Genomic DNA, 19,350 nt, shown 5'->3' on the forward strand with positions numbered 1-19,350 from the left:
TGCATAATTCTTAGTGTGGTTCAGAGGCTTATGGACCTGATGGAGTGCCTCCTATTGTCCTAAAAAACTGTGCTTCTGTGCTGACACCCTGCCTGGTCAAACTCTTTTGTCTCTGCCTATCAACATTTATCTTTCCTTCCTGCTGGAAGTATGCCTTTGTACAGCCTGTGCCTAAGAAGGGTGACCGTTCCAATCCCTCAAACTACCGCCCTATAGGTTTACTTTCCTGTCTATCTAAAGCTTTTGAATCAATCCTTAACTGGAAGATTCAAAAGCAACTTTCCTCTTCTAACCTTCTATCTGATCGCCAGTATGGATTCCGCAAGGGGCGTTCTACTGGCGATCTTCTTGCTCTCTTAACTGACTCTTGGTCATCCTCTCTTAGCCGTTTCGGTGAAACTTTCTCTGTTGCGCTAGACATATCGAAAGCCTTCGATAGAGTCTGGCACCAGTCTTTGCTTTCTAAACTGCCCTCTCGGATTCTATCCCTCTCTCTGTTCCTTTATCTCCAGTTTCCTTTCCGGCTGTTTTATCTCTGCGGTGGTAGACGGTCACTGCTCTTCCCCTAAACCTATCAACAGTGGCGTTCCACAGGGCTCTGTCCTATCACCCACTCTCTTCCTGTTATTCATCAATGATCTTCTTTCCATAACAAACTGTCCTGTCCACTCATACGCCGACGACTCCACTCTGCATTATTCAACTTCTTTCAATAGAAGACCATCACAACAGGAAGTACACGACTCCAGACTGGATGCTGCAGAACGCTTAACCTCAGACCTTGCTATCATTTCCGATTGGGGCAGAAGGAACCTTATGTCCTTCAATGCCTCAAAAACTCAGTTTCTCCACCTATCAACTCGACACAATCTTCCAAACACCTATCCCCTATTCTTCGACAACACTCAGCTGTCACCTCCTTCAACACTAAACATCCTCGGTCTATCCTTAACTCAAAATCTCAACTGGAAACTTCATATCTCCTCTCTCGCTAAATTAGTTTCCTCGAGGTTGGGCGTTCTGTATAGTCTCCGCCAGTTCTTCTCCCCCGCGCAGTTGCTATCCATATACAGGGGCCTTGTCCGCCCTCGTATGGAGTATGCATCTCACGTGTGGGGGGGGCTCCACTCACACAGCTCTTCTGGACAGAGTGGAGTCTAAGGCTCTTTGTCTCATCAGCTCTCCTCCTCCTACTGATAGCCTTCTACCTCTTAAATTCCACTGCAGTGTTGCCTCTCTATCTTCTATCGATATTTCCACGCTGACTGCTCTTCTGAATTTGCTAACTGCATGCCTCCCCCCCTCCCGCGGCCCCGCTGCACACGACTTTCTATTCATGCTCATCCCTACACTGTTCAAACCCCTTATGCAAGAGTTAACCAGCATCTTCACTCTTTCATCCCTCACGCTGGTAAACTCTGGAACAATCTTCCTTCATCTGTATTTCCTCCTGCCTACGACTTGAACTCTTTCAAGAGGAGGGTATCAGGACACCTCTCCTCCTGAAATTGGACTTTCTTTCGGCCACCTCTTTTAATTCTTTTTTGGGAGCAGCGAGTAGCAGGCTTTTTTTTTATTATTATTGTTTTTTTCTGTGCCCTTGAGCTGCCTCCTTTGTTGTAAAAAAAAAAAAAAAAAAAAATAAGAGTGGGCAACACAAGTTTTTACAATTAGGAGCTGCAGTACTTGATGACCATGACAAGGCCAGTGAGATGAAGATGAACACTGAGGTCACGCTCATCTTAGCTCATGCCCTCGATATTACCTTCACAAATATTTCAGTTCCGTGGGGTATTTGTTACACTAAGATTGCTGCGGTCTTTGTTGCATTTATGGCATTTTCTCAGACTGAAATGCTCAAAAGCCTAGAGGAAATACTGCTGATGCTTACAGCCACTGTTCCTCTTGGTTCAAAATGATGTGCCTTGGTAAATTGTGGGCTGGCAATATGTAGGCATTTCATTTGCCTCTGTATCCTAAAATAACCAAGAGCACACCTCACATTACTCATTTACACAGTCAATAATACACATTGTTCGTCATAAAAATATATTTACAAATCGTTCATTACACGCATGTGCCATGATTCAGATAATGACATCATAACATACATTCAAGTATGGAAAATGTATTGTCTAAATGACTAATGATAAACAAGCTTAGTAAACAGTGAGTTGGTAAAATAAGTTGAACCAGTAACAAAGAACTACAAAGCTATAATTATAGACTAGGAGGCTATCAAGAGTATCTTAAGAGAGCTGAAGTGAATTAAGGTAACCAACCATTTTTGTATGTGGCTTGCTGAAGAAGGCTGCTTGGTACAGGCCATTGAAATTTTTCATCATATCACAGTTCATTAAAGTACACTTTCAATGAAAACTTTTCACATGTTTAAAAAACTCTTAGCAGTAATTGTTACCTTGTGATATACTGAAATTAAATATCCCAATGGTCAGGGCAGGGTTTTTGATAAAGTATACATAGCTTGATTTACTTTAACCTACATTTTCAGGCCCATTATCATAATATGGAAGACTTGAGGCTTCTCAGTGTCCTTAGTCTAGAGTATTACAGTGGACAGCTTGGCTGTAATTGCAGAGAATGCCCATCACTGATGTTCCCCAACATTGTCAACACTTGAAGTAAAGCCTCTTATCTTGCTGAGTGGCTTGGCATTAGCCATTGACAGGGTATGAACATCCCATTCTTATTGACTAAATTCACATTCTCTATAATGGAACTTTATTAGGTAAATCTTAGCCATGAATGGATTGCTGTTATGGTGTGTCTTTAGGTAGACAATATGAAGCATGATTATACTACATGAAACAGTGATTTATTAACTTATGCTTTGTGTGGTGGTTAGAATCTCAGATTTACTCTGACACAAATTTAGTATTGACATAATGTATTGTGGATGCCAGAAAACCCTGTAGATGACCCCAAGTCAGAGCTCTAAGGGCCCAGACCCAAAGGAGGTTTATCTTAATAAAAGAAAGACAGACAAATGTACATATAACAAAAAGGTCATAATGATTGAAAATATTGGCTGAAACTTAAAACCGTAGGACTGACCATACTGCGTTTTCACTGCATCAAAACAGAATGGACAGTACCATTCTTCTCTGTATTTGAATAGAACCACTAAAACATTAAGAAATGCAATGGTTGTATCAGCGCTTGAACAGAAGCATGTGGTTTTGTGTTCATGGCAAGTTGGCCTTCTCAGTCTCATCGTGAGTGCCGCGCTCGTAGCCGCGCCGGATCTTCTGCAGGTATTTGTCCACTGGCGGCAGGAGGAGCGGCAGCTTCATGATGACTGCGATGAACGGGGGATACAAAGCGTACTGCAGGGAGAGGAAGCAGAGAGTCAAATGCGCTGGCATTGTGGCATCAAAGCATGTCAGAGTGAAGCCAAATTATAACATTCAGGTACAAGGCAAAGCAGCACAGGTCTCAAGTGAAGATGAAGGAATGAATTCTCTGAGGAGTTTAACTCGCATGTGACACCATATATTATGCAGAATTCAAGAATCCACAAAGAAAACTAACAAAGCTCAAATGTTCATCACTTGAGCCTCGAGTCTCCCACCTGTGGTCCAATGGGGAGGGTCCTGAAGCACCCCCAGTAGAGGAACATGTAGTGCCAGGCCAAGAAGACGTCGTGGCTGGCGGCAGCGATGAGAGCCACCCACCCAAGCCTGCTCTGGATGAACGTAAATTCCCTCCAGGAGAGAGTGGCTGTGACGGAGGGGAGCGAGGATATGCCCAGCACCACTAGGAGGCAGGTGGCTATGGCTCCTGTGGAGGGAAGTACAGTGTGACGGGGATGTTAGAAGACATCACTTAACCCCTTGACTGGATTTTCCACAAGAAGACATCACCAAGTTACAGGAATGGAACAAAAAGTGGCTGCTACAATTCAATGAAGAAAAAATGTAAAGTCATGCACCTTGGGAGGGGATATCCAGCATACCAATACAACACGGGAAACACTCCACTGTCCACCGCAGAGGCAGAGAAAGACCTAGGGCTATATGTTACCAGGCTACAATTGAAGGCCAAATCCATGCCAATTGTGGCAGATAGGTTAATAATGAATGAAACACCACTGCCGCCTTTTGTTTTCAGTTATTCTGGATAAGCCTAAGCCATTGTGTTTTATTAATTTCAATCCTAAAATGTGTGATTGTGTACCTAAAACGAGGAACAATTCTCCTCTCCAGTTGAATTCAGAGTTGTAGATGGTGATGGTTTCAGTGGTGGTGTTGTCGGCGTTGAGCACCACGCTGGCCTGAATCTTGGTGGGCTCCTCGTACACCCAAGCCGTGGTCTGGGGGGTGATGTACGCCACAGAGATGCACGCCTGTGGCCATGAGATGATTTGTAATGCTACAGTTTTGAAGGACAGTTTTTTTATTGTTTAATTTTATTCTATAGCTCAATATTGTTCATGATTATCTTTTTTGCTTAGTGTATTTGCCACCTTATATAAAGTATCATGAATTAAGGAGCCCTGTTTTAAAGCCACTGTGAGAGAAAAGTCTTGCTGCATATAGTGAATGATTTGGTCAGGTAATTGTCATTCCATCTTGGCTTGACATGTATCCAAGGAAAGGAAATTATTAAATTAAAATGTTAAATGAAGAATTCAAAGATAGAGGTGGCATTATTGAATTTGAGGGAGTGTCCTCTAGGAGAGCAAGGATGAAATGTTTCCACCGTTTTGCCTAAGGCCTTACATGCAAGCCTGCCAAGCCCAGCATGATGAGACCCAGCTGCTTCCTCATCTTGAGCCAGTTGTCCAGCCACTTGGGGAAGCGGCTGTACTTGGTGCCTCGCCACAGCTGGACGTAGGCCGCGATCAAACCTGTAGTGGCAGGGATGGCACAATTAAGGGCTAATTACCATCAAGGCTCATCTTACAAAAAGAAATTGTCATATCACATGAAAACATCACTGGATAGCAAATACATACTGCAAGCAAAACAGCTGACAGCAAAATCACAATTAACTAAATGTAATTACTTTTTCCAATAAACTTAGTTAATTTCAAACACATGCATATAGTTACCTGGGATGTAGCAGAAAGCAAGTGTCCAGAGGGCTGTTATGGCAATGACACGGTTGAAATTCCTCATTGGGATGTGTTTCCACTGCTCTTCCCAATTACCAGAGGCCATGTTATGGCAGATCTGGAACCTATTGACCCAGTATGTAGCAGATGGACTCATATATTTGGTTAAGGAGTAAATGTGTTATACATTCATCACCCCTGCACAACAAATAAAGTATAATCACAGACCAAGGGCTAAAAAATAAGCAAACATGACCGCAGTACAGTGCTCTCAAAAATTAAACAAGCATTGAAAAAAAAAAAAAAAAAAAAAAAAACGCTTACGAGAAGAACGCGAGAATCCAGAGGAACACGAAGATGCCGAACACGACTGCCACGGGGCGCTTCCAGGAGGGCATGAGACGGAGCGGCACGTCCTCAATGTCTCGCGCGGCGGGCAGGTTGCCCCAATCCACGGGGTGGAAGCCCATCGCCCGCACCATGTCCGACACCTTCTGCTTGGCGTCCGTGTGGTCTCCCGCCAGCAACACCTGTCAGGGCACCGCTCCGTTATTGTGGACGTAGATAGGGAAATAGACAGATGACAAATAAAGATACCTTTTAGACCGATAGGTTTATATATATATATATATATATATATATATATATATATATATATATATATATATATATATATATATATATATATATATATATATATATATATATATATATATATATATATTTATATTTATATATATATATATATATATAGATAGATAGATAGATAGATAGATAGATAGATAAAAATAAATAGGTGTTAGATGAATATGTGAGGTATAAATAGACTAAGATGGAAGCACGTCAGTATTTACAATAGGTCATGACACCCTGCCCCCGATCCCCTTCTCTGCCCCGCCCACGCTCTGCACCCACCTCCTTGCTGCCCTGGAGGCCGCCGTTCTCGAGGGCGTAGGCGGAGAGCACGTTGAACCCTTTGACCACCTTGGCCTCCTGCACCAGGCCCTGCAGGTATTCTGCATTGCTCCGGTAGCTGCTAGCGAGGGGTGGTACATTAGTCACAGTCAGAGACATGCGCAATTACTATAAAAAAACAACTTGCATGACTTTCAGGTATACGAGTAATAGATATTCGAACTGAAAAAACGCTCCTCTGAGAAGTAGCTACACCGGAACGGAAGAAAAGTGTGAACATGGGAAAATAAATGAATGTGCGCGTCTATGCATGTCACTTCCGGCGCGTGGCGTGCGTCAGGCGACACTCACTGCGGGCCCTTGCGTCGCTCGGTGTTGTTGGAGACGTCGATGAGGATCTTGCCCTGGAGGAGTGACAGCGGCAGGTGGTCGTAGTGGTCGCGCCCCACGGCCACCACCACCACCCCCGCCTCTTTGATGGCCGCCTCCTGGCTCATCAGCGTGGCACCAGTCTGCCTCACCAGGTTCCTGTAGGTTAATGGAAAATGGTTACGTTTTTTTACGGTACAGGAAACAGTTCAAGGGCAAAAAAAAGTGAGAAAAAGTCCGCCAAGCACTGCTCCTACAAAAACGCATAGATTTTTTTCTTTTTTTTTTCCGCTAAAGAATCGCCCGTTGCCGAGAGAGAGAGAGAGAGAGAGAGAGAGAGAGAGAGAGAGAGAGAGAGAGAGAACAGTATTCGCTGTTATGCCGGGTGAAACGCGAGGAGCAATGTCAGGAAAGCTAAAATTGCAAGACTGATGCGATGGGAACATTCTCAGGATAACTTGACTTCATTTTTCGCTCTCACCGCTCTCCTCGCCCCCACACCCGCTTAACCCCCGCCGGGCCATCAAGCACATGCAGGCCTTGAACGTGACGGTGAGGTGACATGACTACAGGACGGATTGGAAAAGAAGAAAAAAAAGACTAAAAATGAAATGTGTTGTCGCGCTGCCTCCGCCCTAGCGTGTTGGGACGACAACAACAGCACGATTCGGCAGGCCTCACCGGGCGCCCTATTGTTCCTGCCGGGGCTGATCAGAGAGAGAGAGAGAGAGAGAGAGAGAGACCCGTGACCTGTATCCTTAACCGTCTCGGCACCTCAATATTCGCCTGTTAGAAAAGCCTCTCGTAAAAGTTGCTGGGATATTCATGGACTGCTTTGTGATGCTGCTGATAGTTTTATCCGACCTCTGCATCTCGAACAGGGGGAAAAAACACACATGAAAACCCGGTTACTCCTTTTTTTGGCATTGAAAATAATCGTAATTGGAACCCGAGACGTTTTATAATCTGAACAGCTTCCGTAACTCTTTCCTAACGTCTTCGCAAATGTTCACTTCATCAGCATGCTCGTGGCTGCTTCCTCTTTCGTTCGACCTCCTCCCCTTTCCTCCCTTTCCTCTTTCTTCTTGTTACCCCTCGCATCCACCCTCTCTTACGACCTCTCTCTTCCTCCCTTTCCTCTTGTTTTTGTCACCCCTCGCATCCATCCCTTCGTACGACCTCTCTCTTTTCCTTCTTTCCCCCCCCCATTTCCTCTTTTATTTTGTTACACATCGAATCCAACCCCTCGTACGGCCTCTCTTCCCCGTCTTCCCCTTCATTGTCTGTGTACACGTGTCTGAAAGGTGGCCTCAATCCCCTCACGAAGATCTTGCCCGTGAAATAGTTCCTCCACTTTGCACTCTGTAAATACGTACATACTCGGCGCATTATTTCCCCCTCGCGATCGTGACCTGCCGTGGAAAGTAGAAAATAAGTACCGTGAAAATGATACTGAGGATGATGACGTGACATTCTGCTGGGACTTAGCGGGAGGTGAGGTGGGGTGTTGATGATGGTGGTGATAGTGAAGGGGGTGGTGATGGTTGTTGAAGGTAACTGTGGAAGTGGGAATATGGTGATCCACGTATTAAATAAACTCAGCCTCTCACGACATACTTCAAAATTTACCACGGGAATATCCATTACCAACACCACCACCACCACCATTACCTTCATCACCACCACCAATAACACCACCACCCTCAAACTCTGCATTTCTAGAGAGATTTTAAAACGTAGGCTACCCCGGGAATACCCACCACCAACTCCACTACAGTCCTCCCCATGATGCAGGTATAAACTTTCTCTTTCTCGCAAGGAAGGGGATGGAGTGGGTGTGGGAGGGTGGGAGGCGAGGTGAGTGGAGGGGAAGAAGTGCCGCGCCGCCTTGGCCCTGCACTCTGCCGCAGGTGGTCCCGCTAATTCACGGGCCAAAACTTTCCTGTTACGTGCACAACCTCCAGATTTCCCTCCCAGGCATAACGAGGCGCACATGTTCTTATTATTACTCTTTCCCAATCGCGTGGAGGAGGAGGAGGTGTTTTTTTTTCTTTCCTAGTTGTGGGTCAGACTTCGCTGCGGTAGTTGGCACCCTTGCTGGCGGCGAGTCAGTCCAAGTGAGGGGCCGGCCGGCTAGACTCGCCTTCAGCAACTAGTCAGGTGTCCACTCACCCATCTCACCTTTCGTGCTCTTTTTTTTTTTTTTTGTTACATCTCGTATTTACCTCATTGCGCGACGAGGCCTCTCTCTTTTCCTTCTTCGACCTTTTTTTTTTTGTTACATTTCACATTCATCGCTCTTCCCATTCTTTCCCCTTTCCTCTTTTTCTCTTCTTACACCTCGCATCCACTTCTCTCTTCCCATTCTTATTTTTTTTTGTTACACTTCACATCCACTCTCGTACGACCTCTCTCTTCTTCATCCGACTTACCTCTTTTTTTTTCTTTTTTTTACTTCACAACGTATCCGCTCCGCCCCTTCGAATAACCTCTCTTTTCCCTTTCATCTTTTCTCTCTAACCTCTTTTCTCACCTCTCTGATTCATTGAGAACTTTTGCTTGTAATGTTTCTGTTTTTCCTCTCTACCTCTTTCTCACCTTTAAAAACTTATGTTCGTCGCTATCGAAACTTTCTTAGAGGTTTGTCGTTATCGTTATCATAAGCGTTGTCTACATTTTGTCGTTCACTATCGTCACTTTCTTAAAAGGTTGTCGTCGTCGTTGTCATAACCTTTGTCTACACTTTGTCGTCGTTATCATGGTCGTTTTGGTTATGTTGTCGTCGTCATCGTCTTTGTCGCAGTTTCGTCGTCGTGGTCGTCATCCGCCAGCAGTCAATCAGTCAGTCAGTCAGTCAGGAGTTTCAGGCAGTCAATCAGTCAGTCCGTCAGTCAGGAGTCTCACGTAGTCAGTCAGTCAGTTCGTCAGTCAGGAGTCTCACGCAGTCAGTCAGTCACTCTCAGGGCGTTCTCATTGAAGTTAGCTCTCTCTGCAATGTTTACATCACACACAAACTTGGGCTGGCTGGCTGGCTGGCGGGTCCGTCCATGGCCACGCCCTGAATATATATATCTTTATTGTTGTTACTGCTGTTCTTGTTACCGCTGTTATGTGTTTTTGTTGTCTGAGTTTCACCGTCATGCTTGCTCTTAACCTTCAAGACGTGAGGGTGTAAGTTGTGCTTTGGGGCTTTCATATGTTATTCAGTTCATTCTTCACGTGCTATTTGTTGCTACACCGTCCTTCGTCTGTTTCAGCACCGTTAGGGGACTCGTATCATTCCTGTTATCCACACCTTACGAGCAACACAACCTCTACCTGCTGCTCTGTCACCTGGTGGTCATATATCATTCTTTTCTTATGTTCTTATGTTCACCTGCCACTTAATCCGCTCTGTCACCTGGCCGTCATTGTTTGGTCATCCCGTGAGTCTGTCGCTTGGTGGCCATAAAGAATCTCCGCCAACCCTTTCATTTGATTGTTTTGAGCTTGTCACGTGGCTGTCAGGTGAGGCCGCTGTGTGATCGGGTTGTCATGCTGTCGTTGTGTCCATCCCGTCACTCTGTCACTTTCTGGTCTTTGCGAATCTCTGTCATCCGTAACTTGGTCGATTTAAGTTTGCTACGGGGTTTTAACTAAGTCCGTTATGATGTACTTGGTTGTCACTTTGCTATTGTCCACCCTATCAGTTTGTCTAGTCATAAAAGTCTCTGTGTAACCTTCTATATGACAGTTTGCTACGAGGTTGTAACTATATGTCCGTTCTGGTGTACATGGTCGTTATTTTGCTATTGTCCACCTCATCAGTCTGTCTAGTCATTACAAGTCTCCGTGTAACCTGCAATTTGATAGATTTTAGCGTGGCCGTCACTGTGAGTCACCGTTCAAGCTTTGCAGTGCCCGTAACAATATCGCCCAGTGACACCATCCGCCGCCCGACACAATCACGACCACGAGCGGCGAGTTTCATGCAGTGGGCGAGAAATGAAGTTTTTCCCTAATCGACGAGGCACTTTTGTGACTAACGCGTCCTCGGCCCAGTTACTGTTACACAATGGTCAGCCAGATGCTACAACACACACACACACACACACACACACACACACACACTATTTGAGGTTTATATAAGTTTAAAAGATTTTTTTTCATACGCTACCAAAACGGCTTTTATTCCATTAGACGCATCCGTATTTTTTCAGTACCGTCACTTTCACTGTGTTCATAAAAGGTTGCGTTTTGTTGATTTATTTAATATTTCCGTGCACAACGCCGTCATCAAAAGTCGTGTTGCAACAAACATGAATTATTAACCATTACAGTTTTTTATAAGCTTTTTGTCGCTAAGAGGATGACAACGGCATTTTTTTGTACCGTCAACAAAACTAATATGCATTTTATTTTCCAGGTGGGGATTTACTCGTAACCTTTTATATACCGTGATGCAAAATTAACGTTTAAAGCGATGGCGCAACAAGTGTGTGAGTCTCGAGGCGAAACAGAAGCATCGCTGTACTGCTGTGGCGAACGAACGAAGCAGTAACCAGCGGAACACATTGCTTCACCACGCGCCACATCACGAACCTTTGATCTCTTCTTTGTGCATTATGTTGAGAGGCTTTCATGTGTTAAGGCAAAACAGAGGCACCATGATATACCGCTTTGGGAAACGAACTAACCAACCACTAACCATCCGAGCATTGCTTCACCACCTGGCACATCACGAACCTTTGATTTCTTTGTGCATTATTTTGAGAGGCTTTCATGTGTAAAGGCGAAACAGAGGCATCGTGATATACCGCTTTGGGGAAACTAACTAACCAACCACTAACCGCCCGAGTATTGCTTCACCACGCGGCACATCACGAACCTCTGATCCCTTCTTTTCATATGACTCCAAGACAATATCATAAAAGCGAGAGAAAGAAAGAGAGAAAAAAAGTAACATAACTAACCCCAGACAGATACAGGAAATAATAATGACTTCCACGTACCGCGTCACACTTTTAATCCGAAAACCAGAATTGCGGCAACACGACACGAATACTAATGCGTCTCAAATTGGCAACAATGACTCGATGCCGCTGCCGCCACCTGCAGCAGCTGACGGCGAACATAACAGTGGCGGCTGGCGGGGCTATGCTCTTGACCTGCTCTCTCACGCACCACCCCATCTTGACGACCTGCATTCCACGGCATTATCACGGCGGTTATTCTCTTAGGGAGGCGAAGATCAGGAGGGCTCGAGGGTGTTGGTGTTGGCGTTGGTGTAACCCGGCGGGGCGTGGCGGCTCAGAGGGCTCGGAGGGTCGGTTCATTATTGCTTTGTCTGTAACCTTCATTGTGGAGAGTTGGCCTCCCGCGTACGAGAGAGAGAGAGAGAGAGAGAGAGAGAGAGAGAGAGAGAGAGAGACTTACTAACGGGTGAAAAACGATTCCTCAGGCCTCAGAAGATAAAATGAAGAAGTAAAAAGACCAGACATATGAAAAGACAAATGGTGGATAATCGAGTGCAAGACTTAGAGCCAAAACATCAACAACATCAACAACAACAACAACATCGCCCTCCCCCTCCCCCCCGGATAAACACCTGCTTCGTGAGAGGTAAGTAAACAGGTATTCTTTTCAACGCCTCCTGTTGCTCACCCTCGCTCTCTTTCACCCCAGCCTTGCAGTTCACGGCCGATACGGTACTTGTGTTTGGTTATTATTTTATTGTCTGGTTTTCTTCTTCTTCTTCTTCTTCTTCTTCTTCTTCTTCTTCTTCGAGAGAGAGAGAGAGAGAGAGAGAGAGAGAGAGAGAGAGAGAGAGAGAGAGAGAGAGAGAGAGAGAGAGAGAGAGAGAGAGAGAGAGAGACGCCGTTATAGTATCAGTCGGTGGCCACGCGATGACTTGCAGTTATCGCTGATGAATTGCTGCGCTGTAGGTGTTCGCGGCTTTCTTTGGGTCTAGTGAGGTGCCGAGATGCCGGAGGGGGAGCGGGAAGGAGGGGAGGGGGAGCGGAAGGGAGGGAAGGAGAAGAGGAGGGAGGACTGCTTCTGACGCCCCCCAGGTTTTCCCGGGGCGGACTGGTAGCAAAATTCAGTGGTTTCCCCAGTTAGTAGATTTCGATAATATTTTCGGCTTAACCCGGTAACTGCGGGGAACGTTTCTTAAGGTCCCTCTAAGCGAGAAAAATGAGAAAAAATCATCACTCACGCAAACCATTTCATAATATCTATCAACGCATTTGTGATCAGTTTATGCATCATCTATTTTGAGGGGTTTATATCATGGCAAAAATTTGGACCGTCGGATTCGCTGGTACACGGTAAAGCCACAAATTTGGCCCGTCGCTGCTACCGGGTTAATGTTGCATGACTTATAAGCTTATATGTTTTGTTATTTTGCGCTTCTGTGTTGTGTGCGCGCCGAGCCGAGTCTTGGGAGGGGAATCAGTGGACGTGCGGCACTTAGTACAAGTTTTAAGAAGGGACTCATTATGACCTGCCCACACCTGCCTGCTGGCCGCCGTTGGCCGAATCACCTAGCCTAGAGGGAGGGCGTGGGGGGTGCGGGGTTCAGGGTGGGGATGGCGTGGGCAATAAAAGTGTGGCTTCAGTTTCGAAATATAACATTTAAAAGTGATGAGACTCTTGGCATCTATGTATGTATGTGTGTATGCATGTATGTATGTATGTTTCCTTACTAATGAAACTTTCTGCACAACAAAGTGAGGTCATTCTTTGTTGATTTATACCATAAGGGGCTGGCAATCATGTGCTTAAAGATACCCTAAACTTATCCTAACAAAACCCCAAACAGTTACTATAGGTCTTGACTCAGAAAATTCATATATGTTTCCTTACTAATGAGACTTTCTATACAACAAAGTGAGGTCATTCTTTGTTAATTTATACCATAAGGTGCTGTCTATCGTGTGTTTGAAAATACCCTGTATAAATGTGTGAAAGTAATAACCGTATGTCTGTATAGACGTGTCTGCATTGGTTTGTGTATCTTTGGAAAGTTTGTGCCAGTTATCTTGAAGGATAAAGTGCCGCCAGGTGAAGGAGGCGATTGTGGGTCTGTGAGGCAAGTGTTCTTCGGCAGGGTTCACGGCGCGGCCAGCAGCCACAGCCTCGCCCTTGCCAGTTCTGCCTCGCGGCGGCCGGTGGTGACGCGGCAGGTTCACCCAGACACGCAAGGCAATAACAGTTCTGCATTATAGTCCAATAACGCTCGTAAATAGGCTTTGCTCAGCTTCATAAACACGAGCACAGTTCATTCCGGGCACTGCCGACGCGTGCTACAGACCTCAACGGGTGTGCTGTGACGTGAGGAGGCCGGCCGATGTACCGCTGCAGCCACGGGGCGGGCCGACGGGGCTGTAGCGGGCACGGGTAGCGGGTCGGCGGGGCAGTAAGAAAAGAGGGAGTGGGCAGCGAGGGTGAGGCTCGTGGGAGGGACGGGTGGGCGGGAGCATTAACTGGAATTTTCCCGCTGATGTGAAAGTGTAAGGGAAAGTAAATGTGTGTGTGTGTGTGCTTCGAAAAATAATTCATGTAAAAAGTATGCAGAATTTTGTCATTTTATAGACTAACGAACGTGTGCAAAATATTTAGCCACTGTCATCCGGGAATTAGAAAGTGCGGCGGAACAGATCAGTGAACGAGGATGAGTTGATCGTTACACGCACAAGCAAATGAGCGAATTCAACTCCGAATATAGTCATCGTGCGTGCTTCTTTTTTTTTCCCCTCCAAGCACCGCGGGGCTCAACGGCTCAACACCCGACAGGCGGCTCAGGCTCCTCGCTTCCGTGCCCGGCTCAGCCCCTCCAAGGCACCGCCATAACAATAACACCTGCTGCGATATGTAACTGTATGGCGTCCATGGGGCCAGATGGCATAACATTGCCGCTTGAGAAAAAAAAAGTTGTTGGATTAAAACTGTCGCTCACTGGCCTTACGGCAATAGAAGGAAAAAAGCCCCGCCATGCTGCTGTATCACGCCATCCTTAAAACAAAAAGATCGAGAGAATAAAAAGAAAAAGAAATCCCAGCAAAAACTTGTCGCAAATGCGTCGCCTCAGGTCCCGCGCCGTGACTGGGCAGGCTCGGGGGTTAAGGCGAAGGGGCGGCACGAGCACACCGCACACCCACGCCTGAGGTGACGATGATCGTGTAAGAGTAAAGCAGGACGCGGGGAATCAAATGTTGGGGCAAAAGGTGAATGGAAGCTTCTCTGATGACCACCGCCGGGCAAACACGCGAAGGGAAATTGTAACGCTGAAAGCTGAACCCGTGCGCATACTTGTTATAGTGAGTTTCCTATTGTCTAAACATTCGAGTTACATTGCCGCCTGGAGGTCAACGTGTTAGTTTTCCTTAAGGGGCTATTACACTGGGGACATTTTCCGTGGATCTTCAGTCAAACCACGATTTCCGCTAGCGTGGTTCTCATTTGTTTCTTGTTATTGCTGCTGCTGCTGATGGTGAGTAATACCGTCGTCCTTGAAATATACCGTAGCTTTGGAAGATCATGGACACGTCAGAAAATCACGGAAATATAAGAGCCACGCCAGCGGAAATCGTGGTTTGACTGAAGATCCACGGAAAATTTGCCCAGTGTAATACCCCCTTTAGACTAAACATTCGAGCTAAGTTGCCGCCAGGGGATCCACGGCTAAGCTGAATAACAACAGGAAGCACACATTTTCACGGGACAGGCATGGAGCGGAAGCGTGAGCCAGTGTTGAGGGGCGTGTCTCAAAAAACCGCTTCATAATTGAGTTCTTGGCCTTGAAATCAGTTCCAAAAGGCTGCCTCTCAGCGATACCCGCTATCTCCACATCGCTCGTTTTGTTGTTCCGCTTCCTCTTTTACGCCACTGTGCTACGGTTCCTCACATTCCTCCTCTCTCTCCTCCGTGTCGCCTCCTCCAGTTTCCTCTTCCCCACGATGCTGGATGGAGGCCGGAGAGTAGAAGGACATAAAAAAAACGTAACCTCGGAACACAGGAAACCAAATGGGAGGATAATGGAGTAAGAGCCGACACTACGCCGCTGAGGAAGTCAAAGAGGGTCATGAAACTGGTCCTATACGGTTCTCGAGGACTAAGAAAGGACGCCGTGTGGAGGGACGCAAGCAGAGAGGCGGCCAGGGGGCGGGTTGTGTAAGGGCATAGCTGCAGGTAATGGAGAGTGGCGAGGGCTGTGGATAAGAGGTCACTGGGTACGTGCTGCTGAAGTTTATATAGAACCACATTCTTAAACGTATTGGTATCCCATTACGACGCCAAGGCCACACGAAAGATTAATCGGGTTGTCATCGGTTATTTTCCCGGTCAAGATGCAAGTCGTGTAAAACTATCCCTAGGACCACAGGACAGTCCATGAAAATCCCAGCAACTTCCACGAGAGGCTTTTTAAACAGGTGAACTGAGGTGCCGAGACGTTTAATTAAGAACACAGATTACGGTTCCGTCGTGTTAGGTAAAGAAACGAGGCGAGGCGACCACAATCTACCTTACGCCTCGCTAAATGGACCCGCCTGAGGTCTTGTATGGAGGAAGCGTTATGTGTGTGTCCTTCAGGGGGAGAACTTATGACCTATAACACTGGAGCAGTTAATTGGTTCTGCTCGCTGGCTCCGCGCACCGTTGAGGTATGTGAGGTTATTCGTCGATTGTTGCCTCCGGGGCCTTAGCGACGGGTATTGTTATTGATCCGCCAGGCGCTTTCTTTTTACGCTTACTCGGTGCATATGACGTGCATGGTTGTTGATGTAAGGTTAGAGTCGTCGATTGTTGCCTCCAGGTCCTTAGCGAAGCGTATTGTTGCTGATCTGCCAAGCACTTTCTTCTATACGCTTACTCGGTGCGTATGGCGTGGCTTGTTGCGAGATATTTCAGAAGCATAACATCGCCTTTTCATTATTTTTTTTCTCCAGAGGGTTTAGTCTTCCTAGATGAATTACACATTACTCTAGTCATAAAAGATAAGACATTCAGGTTATCTAATTGCTGCACATTGCCTCAGCGTCCAGTTTTGTGTGCGTTGGGCGTGGATCTTTTACCCCGGGCTGGGACGGAGGGAAAAGGATGCAGCGCCTTGCCACACCTTACCTTCCCAACCTAAACGCAAGCGAGGATGAAAAGCTTAGTTGGCTGTGCGTTGGCTGCCCAAGACTAAATCCGTACCTAGACCAGCAAATTCATGGTTAGGTCTGCGCACAACTGGAGAGACTCGTGTTATTAGAAGACATTAAACCAGGAATGTTGATCTCATCCGGGAAGGGGATGCGAGGAAGGGAGGGGAGGAAGGCGAGGTAGAGGAGAGTAACGCAGTGCCGGGAGGAGAATGTAAGGTGGAAGAAAAACCTTGCTGGTGTTACGGCTCAAGAATATTTGTTTTCTGATTGTTGTTTGCCAAGACAGGTCAAGGTTGTGTGTCAGTAGATTAATAGCTGATAATACTGGACGAACTGAACTAGATGAAGGAGCAAATAATACTGGAAAAACTGGATTAGAATTGAAGTTAATAATACCAAACAAGGTGAAACATATGGAGGAGCAAATAGCACTGGACAGACTGAATTAGACGAAGAAGCAAATAATACGGGACAAACTGAATTAGAATAAGAAACTAATAATACCGAAAAAAAACTGAATTATATGAAGGAGCTAATGACATGGACAAGCTGAATTAGATGGAGGAGCAAATAGTACTTGACAAACTAAACTAGATGGAGGGACAAATAGTACTTGACAAACTAAACTAGATGGAGGGACAAATCATATCGGAGAAATTGAATTAGATAAAGGCGCAAACAATACTGAAGAAACTGAATTACCTCACTCTGCACAGTCTGACCGAACGACGCGTACTCTCTGCGAGGACATACTGACGCAAAGGAGCAAGGAATACTGAATGAAGGAGTAAACAATACCGAACACACTGAATGATCTCTCTCTGCACAGTCTGACAGAACGACGCGTACTCTCTGGGAGGACATACTGACGCAAAGGAGCAAGGAATACTGAATGATGGAGTAAACAATACCGAACACACTGAATGATCTCTCTCTGCACAGTCTGACAGAACGACGCGTACTCTCTGGGAGGACATACTGACGCAATGAGTAAGTACCGTACACACATTTTTGAGGCGAAGTGACAAAACTGATTGAAAATATGCGAGAATCACTAAAGGCAATGCTGCTGCTCGTTTGTTTTTTATATAATTTCCCCGAACCTATTTTTTGGCGCCATTACCTCGTCGCTTTGTTGTGCGAATAAAATAAAATAAAAGTATATAAAAATAAACTTCCATTCCACTTCCTTTGACGTGCGTGATTATTGTTGTTGTTGTTGTCGAGTGCTTCCTTCAATGTGACTTTGTTTAATTTTTTTTATCAATATATTAATTAAGTTGCGTATTTGATTACTTATTCTTTGTTTACACACACACACACACACACACACACACACACACACACACACACATTTCATCTTGTTCTTGTTCATGTTCTTCTTGTTCTTGTTCCTCTTGTTTTTGTTCTTGTTCTTGCTATCCTTCTCCCTTTTTTTTTTCTTCTTCATTATTATCGTCTTCCTTCTTCAAATTTATCAGTCCAAATAAAGCACCCCCCCCCTCCCCCCCCCCCTCGAAAAAAAAAGTATTTCGAAACCTAGCGCAGCGACAGTAAAAGTCTGCTCAAACAGTTAGAAAATCACACGGCTTCCCCTGTGTTTATCACGCCTCTCTGGACGCAGCTCCGTACCTCTCCATTTTCCGATTCGAGGCACAACGTTGCGTCATTCTTTTGTTTTTAGTTTCGATCAGTCGGCGCCGTGTTGCCATACTTATAGACACGGAAGCCAGTCTCGTTAATTAACAGTCATGAGTATCGAAGAAGAACGGAGGAAGAAGGGATGGAGTTAAAAAGTAGGAGTAGGGCGTGGAGTGAGTTTCAAGGGGAGAATAGAAGAGGAAAAGGAGGAAGGTATTTAAGATCAAGGAGGGACGAAGGAAGAAAGAATGGAGTTGAAAATAAAGGTAGAGGGTCGATTACGTTACAAGGGTAAGGGAAGGGATTAAGGGGTGTGGAGGAGAGGAAGAAGGCATTTGAGATCAAGGTGGAGATATGGATAATGGAGGGGTGGAGGAAAGTTCTGTAGTGGTGGGAGGGAGATAATGGTGGAGGGAAAGAGGAAGGATTTGAAGTGGGAGTTTACTGAGGGTGGATGCGAGGTTACTGGGGATAAGAGGAAAGGAAGGGGTGCGGAGAGGAGGAGGTGGAGGAACACTTTATCCATGGAGGGGAGGGATGTGGAGTGGTGGTGGAGGGACATAATTGTGGAGGGGGAGGAAAGGCTTGAAATAGGTGTTTAGTGGGTGCATGAGCGGAGAGGAAGGAAAGGAAGCGGTGTAGAGAGGAGGATAAGGAGGAGGAGGAGGAGGAGAAGGAGGAGGAAGGCTTTAGGGATGGCGGGGAGGGATGTGAACACCTGGAGGAAAATTTTACAGCAGCTGGCAAGATAATAAAAAATAAAAAATAAGAAAATAAAAACTGGAGGGGTTCAGCTCAGGGATGTCGCAAGAGAAGAAAGGAAAGGAGTGTGAGGTAGAGGCGGGGGAAGGTAGGTAGGTAGAGCCAGTTTATAGTATTTAAGCTTCGACCTTGTAGGGGGGAGGACGTGACGGGGAGGGGGCGGTTCGGTTTTGAGAAGTTGGTGGTCAGCGGTCACGGTGTTTGCAAGATGTTGGTAAGCGGTCATGGTGTTTGCTTTGGCTGAGAGAGTACTAATAATAACGTCGCCGCTGCTGATGATGAGGAGGGGTGATAATAACTACTAGCAAAGAGGGGTGTGGCAGAGCTGAGGTTTCGTGTCTGTGTATTGCATCAAACCTCACTCGGGATGATCATGTTAAAAAAAAAAAAATGTAACGTGATGGTGACTAATGATTTTTTTAAATATTTTTTTTTTAGGTGCTGTCTGTAGCGCTG

At 45.8% G+C, this 19,350-nt stretch overlaps 1 protein-coding gene across 1 annotated transcript in view; it reads right to left on the bottom strand.

The window, feature by feature from the left end:
* Window positions 1-2,032: 2,032 nt before the first annotated feature.
* Window positions 2,033-19,350, bottom strand: part of LOC127001477 (metalloreductase STEAP4-like) — a 46,754-nt gene continuing 29,436 nt past the window's right edge. The window contains exons 4-11 of the mRNA XM_050866030.1: window positions 6,344-6,520; window positions 5,993-6,113; window positions 5,402-5,607; window positions 5,075-5,202; window positions 4,743-4,870; window positions 4,198-4,366; window positions 3,593-3,801; window positions 2,033-3,347 (exon numbers count right to left, since the gene is read on the bottom strand). Of these exons, the coding sequence (XP_050721987.1) occupies window positions 3,207-3,347; window positions 3,593-3,801; window positions 4,198-4,366; window positions 4,743-4,870; window positions 5,075-5,202; window positions 5,402-5,607; window positions 5,993-6,113; window positions 6,344-6,520 (1,279 nt within the window). The 3' untranslated portion in view covers window positions 2,033-3,206. The remainder of the gene's footprint in view (window positions 3,348-3,592; window positions 3,802-4,197; window positions 4,367-4,742; window positions 4,871-5,074; window positions 5,203-5,401; window positions 5,608-5,992; window positions 6,114-6,343; window positions 6,521-19,350) is intronic.

The sequence above is a fragment of the Eriocheir sinensis genome, chromosome 21 (assembly GCF_024679095.1).
Source record: "Eriocheir sinensis breed Jianghai 21 chromosome 21, ASM2467909v1, whole genome shotgun sequence".
NCBI classification, from domain to species: Eukaryota; Metazoa; Arthropoda; class Malacostraca; order Decapoda; family Varunidae; genus Eriocheir; species Eriocheir sinensis.